Here is a 13,403-nt window from a genome sequence, read left to right as displayed (position 1 = left end):
AATTGAACTCAGGACCTCTAGAAGAGCAGTCAGTGCTCTTAACCACTGAGCCATCTCTCCAGCCCCACCTTCTGTGAATATTATGCCCCTCAAAGCACTCTGGAAGTTGAGTAGCTGTTGCTAAACCTGAATCCAACAGACCATGGGTCATTGTGTCCAGTTTTCCTTATTTGGCTCAACTCAGAAGCCACCGGTCAATTTTCTGATTGAGACCAAGACACCTTTTTAATTTTATGCTCAGCCATGTACAGAGAGATGATTGTCTTACTCATCTTGAGAGTTTAATTTAGTGGACAAATCAATGTGGTGCATACTCCCTGGACAGGCCCTGTCTCACTGGACTCCAACCTATATCTCTGGCCAGGTGGAAGAGGCCCCCAATTTCTTTAAGCATTAGTGGCCATATTTTATTTGTCATGCCCTAGCCCCATGGTCTATTAATGGGTCTGTGTAGAGAGTATCCCAGCCCAAAAGACAAGCAAAATTTAAGTTCCTTTAAGTCTTTGAAGTAATCTAGGTCAAGAGCACTTTTAGTGATATTCAAAATGGGCTAATTAGGGTCCATCTCTTTACAAGGATATAGAACTGTAATGGCACAGAATTGCAGTCAGTCAGTCACCTAGCAACTGGAAGAGGGAGCTGATGTAGGCAGACCTACCTGAGGAGATTGGGAGAAGAGAGCTAAGGCATTCCGGCCATGGAGTAGTAGATAGACTGACGGACAAGGACTCTAAGAACATTCCAGCTCTACTTTCTCAGACAGCCAACTGTCCCTGCTTTTCCTGAAATTCTTATTTACTTGGATTGTCTTGAGTTTTCCTCAGATACAATGTTATTAGCCAGAAAAGGCTAAGATTTACAGTTTAACACAACCCAAAGTTTCTTTTTCTTTTCCTTCCATCCTTTGTTTTTTCCTGGTTCCCCCACCCCTATTGGTCTTTCTCCCTCTCCCTGTCTCCTCTTTTAATCTGTTCCAGGCCTGGAAGATGTTCTGTGCATTTCTGTTTCTATCTAAGATCTTAGTATTGTCTTTTGAATACTTCTTCCAACTTGAAATGTAACACTTCTATTCTAAGGCAATTGGTCAGAAGTTATCACATGGCTCACTTAGCTTCAAGAGAGTAATGTCAGCTAGATAGAAGGCACAGTAGTTAAAAGCACTTGCTACTCTTGCAGAGGACCCAGATTCCATTTCCAGCACCCATGTGGCAGCCCACAATGATCTGTAACTCCAGGTCCAAGGGATAGACATCCCCTCTGGCCTCCAAGGGCATCACATGCAAGTGGAGCATATACATACATGCAGGCAAAATATCCACACACATAAAAATAAATAAAACTTTAAAACAAATTTGGTGGTGATGGTGCACACCTTTAATCCCAGAATGTGGGAGGCAGAAGCAGGTGGATCTCTATGAGTTCAAGGCCAGTGTGAGCTACAAAGTGGCTTCTAGAATAGCCAAGGCCACACAGAACCTGTCTCAAAACACAAACAAACACCCTCCCCCAAAAAAAACAAACAGAGGGGGGGATTTTTTTTCTTCAAATACTGAGAGAAATAAAACTGGAGCTATGGATGAATTGGTACCCAGATGTGAAGTACCTTGCTATCAACACCTTAACCTTTCACTGGGGCCATGCTCATGGTTATAGCCCCTCCCCCAACCTCACTGAAGGCCATCGGGCAATATTACATTTATGTCCCAGGCTCCCCTTTGCCTCACTCTCAGACACACCTAAGCACACCCCTTGCCACTGGCCTATTTGATGTCTCACAAATGAATAACAAAGCCGGAACAAGCAAGGGCTTGCACGGTGGAGTAGATAGATATGCCTTTAGTCACTTGTTTTCCCTTCTAAAATAAGCACAGTGGCTGAGAAGGATGGATCTGTGCATGTGAAGAGAAAAGCAGATAATGGGAGCTGATGGAATCTACTGGGCATCAGTGAGCTACTGTCATTCACTTCTTTGCAAGTTCTTATGGAAGGGTGAATTCAATCTAAAGAGAAACAGAAGAAAAGGGGAGAAAAATTTACTAAGTATCTATTATAGACCACCACTTTATACAGTATCATCTCATTTATTAACTACCTGGCGATACCTATGAGCTAGACTATCCTAGTAAACTAAGACATGAAGAGTTAAAGCATTTTCCAATATCACACAACTAGTATACAGTGCTGTGAGAATTTTATCCAGGCTTTCAAGTCCAGATCTTCAAATCCTTACTTCTTACAATTTCATGAAACATGAAAAGCAGCCAACCTAAAATATACCCAAGAAAAGATAACCCAGATTTTATGGGGCTATTCCAAAAAGAAATATGGTTCAGGAAGGACTGAACTGATTTTAGGAATGCTCCCCCATGGCTTACAAAGATGCTGATCTCTTTTCCTTTCATTTACACTCTTATTTATTTAGAAGACTTTAATTAGGATAAAAATCAAACAAAGATAAAAAGATAAGACCAAAATCCCTCTTCTCAAGTTGCTGACTATATTTAGGCATCAATGCTTAAGTAAACAGGTAATTATGGGATAGCAGCATAGAGATGTGATGGAAATAAGCAAGTGATGTTGAAAAAGGGTGCTGCCCACATGTTGCTATCCAGTATCTGGGAATACAGAATCACATGGAAATCTGTGTGCATGGGTCTTGCTTTCAGGATCAGCACTTGTTGGGTAAAGAAAAGAAGCTGAACTTAAGTGGTTCAGAAGGACAAGTTGGGTTGTAATGAGTTACAATAAGCATCCCATCCCTTCCTGGGAGAAGTATAGAGCTAGAACCTATCACGGTTGGGAAACATGATCAGGTTCATTAGCAGCTAGTCATTGCATTGGGCTGCTCCTGCTCAACAAGGGCACTTACCAGAATGAAATGCTGCTAAACTTAGGTACCAACATTCTCAGCAGTTAAGGGAATAGGGCAGCAGGCAGGGATTAGCAGATGAGGATGAATCTGAAGGATGTGAAGCAGACACTGTGGGCCAACGCAACAGTGATGCTGGAGTAGAATCAGAATTAGTCCAGTACTCAAACTGACAAATAGCACTAGGCATGCTAAGTAGAAAAACTGAGCACATTAAAGAAAAGCAATTGTTATGAGCATGGCAACTCTGGAGGGAAAGAGGATACGTGTAGGCATAAATGTTTTGCAATAAGGGTTCAACCTCTCCTCTAGCCCACCACCCAGTAGAGGTAGTGAAAGAGAAAAATTATTAGAATGTGGGGGAAGTAGACTTGTTCAGCAATAGGTCTTTGGGAGCAAGGTCAATCATCTTTCTCAACAGTTCAGTCCTGTAGCAAACACCAAATATGACACAGCAGCTGCAGAGCAGTCCTCTAGGCAGGCAGACACCAGGCACGAACCAGCAACTGTAGTTCAATACTAAAGGATGTTTTGATATAGCAAACACATGAAAAGATGCTTGATGAGGGAGTATAAACATGACCACAGACAGTAGGAGAGGAGCCCTAAGCATTGGTTTGATTTGCTGCACCTCACTAACCAGCCTGAGGTGAGACTGGAACCTCAAGAGCAGTTCTTTGGTGAGTTTCTCTCAACATTGGAGTTATCACAAGTTGAGCTCAACATGCTATGCAAAGCAAACCAATACATTTGTGTTGTTAGCGAAGAATAGTGAGGTGGAGCAAATCAAACCAACGCTCAGTGCTCCTCTCTCCCACTGTCTGTGGGGTCATATTTATACTCCCTTATCAAGTGTCCTTTTATGTGTTTGCTATATCAAAACATCCTTTCACCTGTATCTGCTTCGGGAAAACATTCTCTCATGTATCTGCTTTAGCAAGACATCCTTTTACCTGTGTGCCCCAGCAAAACATCATTTGACATAACCAACTTTCCAAAGAAACTAGAAGTTTCACTTCAGATAAACCTCGTTTTTAATCAATGGTCTTTTCAACATTCATGTAGAGATCTCTAGCTATTGTCCCTAAAGCCAAGAAAATAAATCTGACACAGAGTTGGAGTCAACCCAGGGGTAGAAGGGAGAAGCCAAAGGAGTGAGTGGTATCAGCAGGCAATAATGTCATGAAGATTGTGTCAAAATAAAGAGGAAACACAAATGAGCTCTGAGGATGTCTTCAAGTAAGCTAGTGACAAGGACAAACCTTGTATGATTCTGCTATGTAAGGAATCAAGGGTTGTCAGATTCATGGAGATAGAACATGAAGTAATAGTTGTCGAGACTCACGGGGAGAGATTTTGTGTTTCTTGTATGCACTTCCATTTGGGGTGTTGAAAAGGTTCTGCAGATGGGATGGAAGTAACTGTTGCACAAGAGTGTGAATGTGCTTAAGACTGCAAAATTGAACACTTGAAGTTGATTTAAATGGCAAGTTTTGTGGAGTAAACATGTATAGTATATATTTTCCTGTAGTAGAGAGGAGAAAGGGAACCAAGGAGGGTATGAATATGGAAGAACCATGTAGTCCTCCCTCAAGGAGCTTGAATGGGAAAGGAGGGAAGAGTAATAGTCAAAGAAAGAAGCAGCACACAGAGTGTGATTCAGGAGAGCTGGTGGAGGGGCAGGGCCCTGTCAGAGCAAAGCGACGCTATTAGCTGAGCACAACAAAATGGTTGTTATTGGTCACTGACCACTTTGCAGGGAACACTGAAGGAGGCAGGCTGGCAGGACAGAAGCAAGAATGGTAACCACACAGACGGCAAAAGGTATGACTCTGCCTGACTCTAGTTCACTGTGATAACTTAGAACAGATCATCGTGGTCCACAGAGTTGCCTACTGACTGAATTAGTCAATCATTCAAAAAACAGGAAAACAGACATATTGAATAGATACAATGATAGTATTTTGATATGTAAATTTTTATCTTCCAATTGTTAAATAGTGTTTATGTAAGGTTGGGAATCCATTTGTGAGGATCAAGCCAGTCAACATTTTAGTGTGGAGGGGGAGGGGTCCCCAACTGAGGGGCCATGGACAGTTGATGATTGCTGGAGAAGAGGCACTCAGTTTTTTGTTCTTGTTTTTCAGGGTATGGTATGGTCAAGTACACTGCTGTGGATGGCCCTGTACCCAGGCATATATGGGCAGAACAAATTGGACTCAAGTGAGTTATTAAAGAACAAAAACAAGATAAAATGTGGAGGGGTGAGGAGAAGGATTTGGGAGGGACTGGCAGAGAGTGACATGATCACATGATCAAAACAGTACATGAAGTACTCAAAGAAATAATCATGTTTTAAAATATTTGTGAACTTCAGAAGATCACCATCAAGTTTCAAGAAAAGAATATTGTCTAAAATTTGTATTCTTAACTATTTCTCTAATTAAATTTAAGTTTACTACATATAATTTTATGATGTTATTGAAAAGACCTGATAAAAATATATTCAGGTCATAGATTTCTTTGAGTCATGGGGGAAAAATAGTTAAGTAAAAAAAAAAAAAAAAAAAAAAGTTAACTTTTTTTTTTTTTAAGCAGAAAAAAGTTGGGGGAGGAGTGATTTCTCCTAGAAACACTGTATCTAGTTTATGTATCTAGGTCTACTCAAATGATCACTGCAAATTATCATCACACACAAGTAATGATCCAACACTACACTGAATATTTTACTGTCTAGACATAAATTTTATGAACTACAAAGATAGGAATCCATGATACATATACTTATGAATAGAAAAGTACTAGTATAGTCTTGTTAGTCTTTGAGGAAGCTTTCACTGTAGGACCTGATTACATGAGTTTGCATCATTTTTAGTTTTATAAGAGTACAAGACGTAAACACACACAGCAGTTTCAGGGACACTGACATGAATTGCATTGGAGCTTCCTAGGACAAACTTTAAAGCAGCAACTGCTAATCTTGGTTGTCAATTTCACATACTTGGAAAGAGGGAATCTCAATCGAAAAATTGCCTCTATCATATTGGCCTATGGACATATTTATGGCATATTTTCTTGATTGCTGATTGATGTAGGAGAACCTAGTCCACTGGGTACTATCATTCCTAGGCAGGTCAGCCTAGGCTGTATAAAGAAGGTAGCTGAATATGAGCCAGGGAGCAAGCCAGTAAGCATCATTCTTCTATGGTTCTTGGCCTTCAGCTTCCAGCTTTGAGTTCCTCCCCAATTTCCTTTAAAGACAGACTATAATCTGTAAGATGAAATAAACTCTTTCCCAAGTTGCTTTTGATTATAGTGTTCATTACAGCAACAGAAACTAAACTAGAACAAAATCATATACATATATATATATATATACATATACATATATATATACATACATATGTACATACATACATACATATGTTGGGTATATGTGTATGATCTTGTATTTGTCTGAATGAGGATGGTCCCCATGAGCTCTCATATTTGAATATTTGGTTCCCAGTTGGTGGAACTATTTAGAAACAATGAGGAGTTTGGAGAAGGTGTGTCATTGGGGGATGGGCTTCGAGGTTTCAAAAGCTGATGCCAGGTTCAGTCCTCCCTCCACACCCTGTCTCCCCTGCCTCCTGCTTATGGGTCAGATGTAAGCTCTCAGCTATTGCTCCAATACCTAGTCTTCCTGTCCCCATGCTCCCTCCCATGATTGTCATGGACTCACCTTCTGCACTGTAAGCAACCCCTCCCAATTTATGTCTCCTTTGATAAGTAGCCATGATCATGGTGTCTCTTTAGAGCAATGGAACAGTAACTAAGACAGATCTCATCGTTATGAATATCAGGGCCATAGAATGACATCGGTATTGTAGTATTGAAGGTAAGTCCTAGGAAGGGAAGGATCACATTGCTTCCTGAGGTCTGAATTACATGAACCAAGTAAAAAAATTGTAAAGAGGAGAAGGAAGGAAACAAAAAGATTGATCTTTTTTGAGAAGACGGAAAGCAAATGAAATCAAATCACCTACCAATTTTTTCAGTCCCAGTACCAGATTACAAAGTGCACACCACCATACTTGCCTTTTTATGTGGCATTAGGGATCAAACTTGGATCCTCATGCTTGTGTATTTTATTGAATTGTCTCCCCCACCACTGTTCTAGGCTTTCAATGAGTATGGAACTCACTTTTGAAAATTCTCTGATAATGCTAAAGCCATTTAGAATCAAAGAAAAGCCGGGTGGTAGTGGTGCACACCTTTAATCCCAGCACTTGGGAGGCAGAGGCAGGCAGATTTCTGAGTTCGAGGCCAGCCTGGTCTACAGAGTGAGTTCCAGGACAACCAGCGCTACACAGAGAAACCCTGTCTCGAAAAAACAAAAATAAATAAGTAAATAAATAAATAAATAATAGAATCAAAGAAAAAGGAAGATTTTCCTAAAAGATCAGATTATTACACTCTGAAGTCATTTTAAAATATTAATATCAAATTAATGGTTTAATGTGGCTTTAAATGAAATACTAAACATAGAACTATTGGAGCTGGAGAGAAGGCTCAGTGCTTAAAAGGCTTTCTGCTCTTCTAGAGGGCCTGGTCTCTATTCCCAGCACCCACATGGTGGATTATGATTAACCGCCTGTAACTCCAGTTCCAGGGAGCCCATGTCCTCTTTTGGCCTCACCCACCCCCATACATGGTGCACATAAATTCATGCAGGCACACACATACACATAAATAAAACTGGAACTCTCTTGGAAAAGCTGAAAAAGATAGTTGAAGCCTTACATCATCCATGGTATAAATGCCTGGGAAGAAAAGAATGGTTTTTGTTGTTGTTTTTTTTTGTTTGTTTGTTTTTTCTCTTAAACTACATGTGCTTTTCGGTTCCTTTGGCTTTGTGTTTTCTTTCTCTCTTGTTTGTTTGTTTTTAAAAGGGGGTCTCATTGTGTAGCCCAGGTTGGTCTTGAACCCATAGCCCTAACAATGCCTTAGCCCCTTGAATGCTGAGTTCTTACATGCCTACTATCCTGCCAAAATTGGATTTTTTCAACAATTTCTACAGTTAGCAAAATGCCTTTACAAAAACCTTTTCCAGGGTTTGTGCTTAGTTATTACCATTTTCAGAGCACATGTCTGTGGGTCCAAATTAAGTAACGGCTACCCCCATGAATCTCTTTCAACTTAAGCAAAAATGTTAGAATTATCCATCTGCTTGACTGCTGTCTATCTACAATCATCTCACCACTTGAGAAACTATTGCTGTTTTTAAATTATCAAAAGTTTGTCAAATCTCTATGCACAGCTGGGAGCTTTAAAAGAACATCTATGAAAGTAATGCATAATGGACAAAAATATGGTTGTCTTTCACAGCCAAGGATTTCTTCAAAAATTCACATGAATAGGTTAAAGAATAACATCCTCTAATTTATATAGTAGTGTTATCTGAAAGTTACTAAACATTGTTGATTTTAAATGATAGAAATAAAAAACATCACTCTCAAGTTACACAGAATACAGTTTATCTTTTTCCCTTTACATAGCTCAGACTATGAATCATGATTACCACTATGTGACTGGCCATCATAGAAGAAAAACTACACAAAATAGAGTTGAACATGCATTTAAGACTCACCCAAGGTGGTACACTCCTTTAGCACCAGCACTTGGGAAGCAGAGGCAAGCAGACCTCTGTGAGTTCGAGGCCAGCCTGCTCTACAGAGTTCCTAGACACCAGAGCTACATAGTAAGACCATCTCAAAATCAACCAACCAACCAAGAAAGACATACTCAACTTGTCACTCTTTTCGGAAATCTTCTGCTTAGTGTAACTGTATAAATTTTCAGTTCACAGGGGTTTGAATATTTGTTGTCACAAAATTATAATCAAGTGAAATCCAATTGCTTAACTTTTCTAACAGTTTGATTCATGAGTTACATTTTAAACAATTTCAAGTCATTTAAAATGTTGTTTTATTCAAAACTAACACATAATCCAAGCTGTTATTAAAGTGTGAGAGCTATTCTTGTGGGTTTCTGTGACACAAAATAATGTTAACCTGTAATTAGCACATCTATGACTTTCCAGCATAGAAATCTTTAATACTTTAGAAAAGAGGGATTCCACATGGGAAAATCTTCTATGACTTTAAGCTTATTCCTTTATACTTACATTGTTTTTAAACACCTTTTTAATTTTTAAAAATATGCTTACACACTCTCATGCTTTCTTAAACAAAGAGTCAACAAAACATGGCGACTTCTTGAAGACTGACTGGGGCATCCATTCCACACACTCACTGTTGCCCACTTCTTGGTGACTGACTGGGGTATCCATTCCACACACTCACTGTTGCCCACTTCTTGGTGACTGACTGGGGCATCCATTCCACACACTCACTGTTGCCCACTTCTTGGTGACTGACTGGGGCATCCATTCCACACACACACTGTTGCCCTGCTTTCTTTCCCTCCATCCAACTGCAAAGACCCAGTGAGTTCTGCTGAGGCGTATTCAGGGCCGATGCCTTCTGCATGGAGGAGAATGCTTTCCAAGTAACTGTGTTTGCTGGGGGTTGTTACCCGGATGCAGGAGAAAGTAAGCCTGGGTGTCAGACAGACTTGGAATTCTCCTCCAGGGCCACTGTTGACTAATCATGCATCTGTGGAAAGTTGGTCAACTATTTAACAACTGGCAAAGGCATGGACCCCATCCCACCAACCCTTTCCAAGCATGCTGTACCTTGTGATTTGCTATTCTTCCCTGAAAGTGTGGGTGCTGGTAAAAATTTATATTTGAATTCAGACCCTACCACCTTTTACTGTGTGACCTTGGACAAATTATTCAATTTCTCTATCTTGGTTTTCTCATCTAGAAAAAGAGGTGAACGTATTTCCTACCTCAGAGATTTTAAGTTACCAAGTCATGTAACCATCCCTCGGATCTGTAAAGACTGGGAAAGCATTTCCATTGTTTCTAACCTGTGATCTAGGGGATGACAGAATCATATGTACTTATAAGTTGAAATTTTCTACTAGTAAATTTTGTGAGTGTTAGCCATATCACTGCTGCTGCTGCTTAGCCTCCCCTCCCACTCCCCTCCCCCTCTTCCTCTTCCCTTTCCTCTTTCTTATTCATTATCAACAGCTCCAATTTACTCTGACTTATGGGGTCCTGTTTGACGGCTGGGGAGATGGTCTCAAGACATTTACTATTTTTACCTTATGGCACTGGAGATAACCTATCTTTTCCTCTTTGTTTTTCTTATTATGTGATTTGGCTCCATTTTTTCTGTTCCACTTACAAAGATAGGTTTAAAGGTTTGCCTCCCGGCCAACCAGTTTGCCAGCATTATCATGTACAAATGTTTGCCTTTTACTCATAAGTGGCCAATATGTCAACAAACCAGTCTAAAACTCACCCTGTTTATCTGTAAAAGTTCCCAGTGGTTATGTTTATAAAGCTTAACACCTTCCTTGTTTCAGACTTGGAGAATATTTTAAAGTATTTGCGTTGTGCATTCCGTTTCTTTGTGTCCAAATATCATCTATTTGTCTTCAGCCATTAACACAAATCTAATCCTCCAGTTGAATAACTTATTAGAATTTAGAAATGGAGAGGGAAAAAATGAGGGTGAATGGTTATACATCTCAGCAAATTGTTTGAGACGGTGCAATGATCTCATGAAATGGGACACATTTGCGGCTGTGTTGAACAATTAAATCTAGAAATTGCATAAACAGAAGTTTGGCTGAGGTACAAGTTATGAAAGAGCTTATTTTGTGCGTATCAGTCTCATTGCTCAATAGCCACAGGACAAGGTTCTCACTGTACTGCTTTGCTTATTTATCGAGACCTACTATGCCTACTGATTCTGACATCAACAGAATTCTAACAGTAGTTTCTGTGTCACATATAAGAAATAGGTGCACATACCACCTCCTCTAATTATCTCCTTCCCTTGGGCATTTCCCCCAAACTACCTATGAGGAGGCTGTTGGAGGCACACTCTTGTTAGTGTTGGGTGGCCAGGATTTAGGTGTGGCCTGCTAGAGACTTGGAAATTCAAAAGCTTTCCCACAGAGTAGATAAGAGCTTAGGGAAGAGGGTATTCTTGGCAAGATCAGAACATCCCAGAAGGCATTTGGCATTTGCTCCATGATTACAACACAGCAGACATTTTTCTCAAAGGATGAGAGGCAACAGTGAGTACCAGCTAAAGACCATTTCCAAGTCTCAGATTTGATCTTAGATTTAATATTACACATAATTTTTCTCATCTAGCCCTTTGTTTCTTTGAAGCTATACACAGGATCTGTCTCCAGAATTACTAGGATATTCTGATTTGACTTTTTAAGTACCACCTACTTGTCCATAACTCCTAGTCCAGTCTAATCCCACAGTCAAATAATCTGTTGGAATCTGGAACTGAAGAACAAGAGGGTAAGGAGATAGCTGTGGTCAACAACTGAACAGCACAGATTGTGATGGCCAGAAAATCATCTCAAAAGCTGTGCATAACTCAATTACAACAATGAAACACAGAAACTGCATTAATGAAAGTTCTGTCACAACTTTCTTAAATATTGTTAAATATAGCCAGTCAGAAGTAACAGTGTGGGCATCTGTTTTACAATGATCATCTAGGATACATGGCTTTCTTTAAGAGAGTTTGCTTTTTAGCACCTCTCCCATCTGTTTATAATTAGTGTCTGCACATAGGCTTTGGAATTCTCACATAGAGAAAAACAAACAAACAAACAAACAAACAAACAACAAAGCCACACAGTGAAAGATCTCCAGTGAGAACAGACAGGCTAATGTTTAGGGTGTGATGTTGAGGTTGTCCTGGCAGGTCAATGCTGTAGGAGGGGAATCCCCCCCAGGCTTCTGGCTACATCTCAGCATTGGATATAGCTGTTGTGAGTAGACTGGAAGCTTCTGCTAAGATGTTTTCAGTCCAACAAGTATCTTAGGGTGGTTATCTGACTGGAAGGAAAGCTTAAGGGTGAAAGTGAAACAAAAGTCTATTGATACATTTGCTATTGCCATTGCCCAAAATAATAATAGATCTAATTCAGAGCGATGATACACGTGCGAGGAGATGAGAATGCTAAGTGTTCTGATTTCATCACTGTGCATTGTGTAATATTCAAAGTATTGCTCCATAACCAGTAAATACATATGAATATTATGTGCTCTGTGTGTGTGTGTGTGTGTGTGTGTGTGTGTGCGCGCGCGCCAGTAGACAACTTCAGGTGTCTTCCCTCGGGCATCAGCTATTTTTCTTTTTGTGACAGGGGATCTCACTGGCCTGGAACTTGCCAATTGGGCTGGACTGGCTGGACAGGCAGCTCCAGAATCTGCCTGTTCTTTTCTTTTTTTTCCAAAAGTCTGGGTTCTGAGGATCAAATTCAAGTTCTTGTGCTTGCAAAGCAAGTACCAACTCCAGTAAGCTGTCTTCCTCTACACATAATCCATGGGAAGAAGAGAGAACACACATATATATATGAACAGAAAAATAAATAAAATGTAATTTGTAAATAAAAAATATTAAAGTTAAGTAAACTATAGCCTGTGAGTTAAATCCAGCTCCATACTTCCTTTGACAGTAACATTTTATAAGAATTGCACACATACTAAGGAGTAGCAATGGAAGTTAGAAGCGGGCAATAACAATTGTCCCACAGAAGCATAGAGAACACAGCCTTTATGCTATGTTATTTTTATTATACCTGAATATTTTTCCTGTGCCTGAGTGTGTTTTAGGCACTGAGGGTTAAACCTAGAGCCGCATACCTGCCAGGCAAGCACTCTGACACTATCTTTACCCTCCTTTTAGCTTTTATTGTGAGACACAGGCTCAACAAGTTGTCCAGGTTGGTCTTGAACTCACTCTGAGCTGCCCCTGGGAGAACCTTGAATTTGTAATCATCCTGCCTCAGCCTCCCTAGTAGGATTATAGGCCTGCACCATTAGGTTTATTTGTTTCTAAGAAAAATGTAATTTAATATATGTATATATTCATATATATGTATGTATGTGCATATGTATGTATTATGTATGTATCATATATTCTCTTACTCAAACCTAAAATAAAAAATCTGGATATTTGAGAATATTAGGAAATTACTTGGAGTTTTTATATGTGATAATGATATTTATTATATTTTCAAAGAGCTGTTTCCTTTTTCAGAGTGGCATATAAAAGAACTTACACAGCATTTGAAATTTGCTTTTAAATAACCAGTGTGTGTGGTAGAGGTAGAAGCAACATGAGATTGATTACTCTGTGGGACTGTGGATGGTAGTGAGGGAGACTTGTGGCTCGCTGGGCTACGCTTGCTCTTGCGGCATATGTTAAAATTCTCAGTAATGAAAAGGTTTTAGAAGAACACTTTGGTTTGTTTGCTTTTAAAGAAAACTCTGAGATATTGATTTTATCAGAAATAGAGACAGGGCCTATGACAGGAGCCCTGGCTGTTAACAGCAGAAGTGTGTGTGTGTGTGTGTGTGTGTGTGTGTGCAGGGGGGTGG

The 13,403-nt window shown here is 39.8% G+C and overlaps 1 protein-coding gene across 1 annotated transcript in view; it reads right to left on the bottom strand.

Moving 5' to 3' along the window:
• Nucleotides 1-1,811: 1,811 nt before the first annotated feature.
• LOC116070920 (predicted GPI-anchored protein 58) overlaps nucleotides 1,812-13,403 on the bottom strand; it is a 19,543-nt gene continuing 7,951 nt past the window's right edge. Inside the window, exon 4 of the mRNA XM_031342319.1 lies at nucleotides 1,812-2,000. Within this exon, the coding sequence (XP_031198179.1) occupies nucleotides 1,996-2,000 (5 nt within the window). The 3' untranslated portion in view covers nucleotides 1,812-1,995. The remainder of the gene's footprint in view (nucleotides 2,001-13,403) is intronic.

Source organism: Mastomys coucha, unplaced genomic scaffold, assembly GCF_008632895.1.
Source record: "Mastomys coucha isolate ucsf_1 unplaced genomic scaffold, UCSF_Mcou_1 pScaffold22, whole genome shotgun sequence".
In the NCBI taxonomy this organism is placed as follows: Eukaryota; Metazoa; Chordata; class Mammalia; order Rodentia; family Muridae; genus Mastomys; species Mastomys coucha.
The sequence above is the reverse complement of the archived record's forward strand: the minus strand, read 5'-3'. Positions and strand labels throughout refer to the sequence as shown.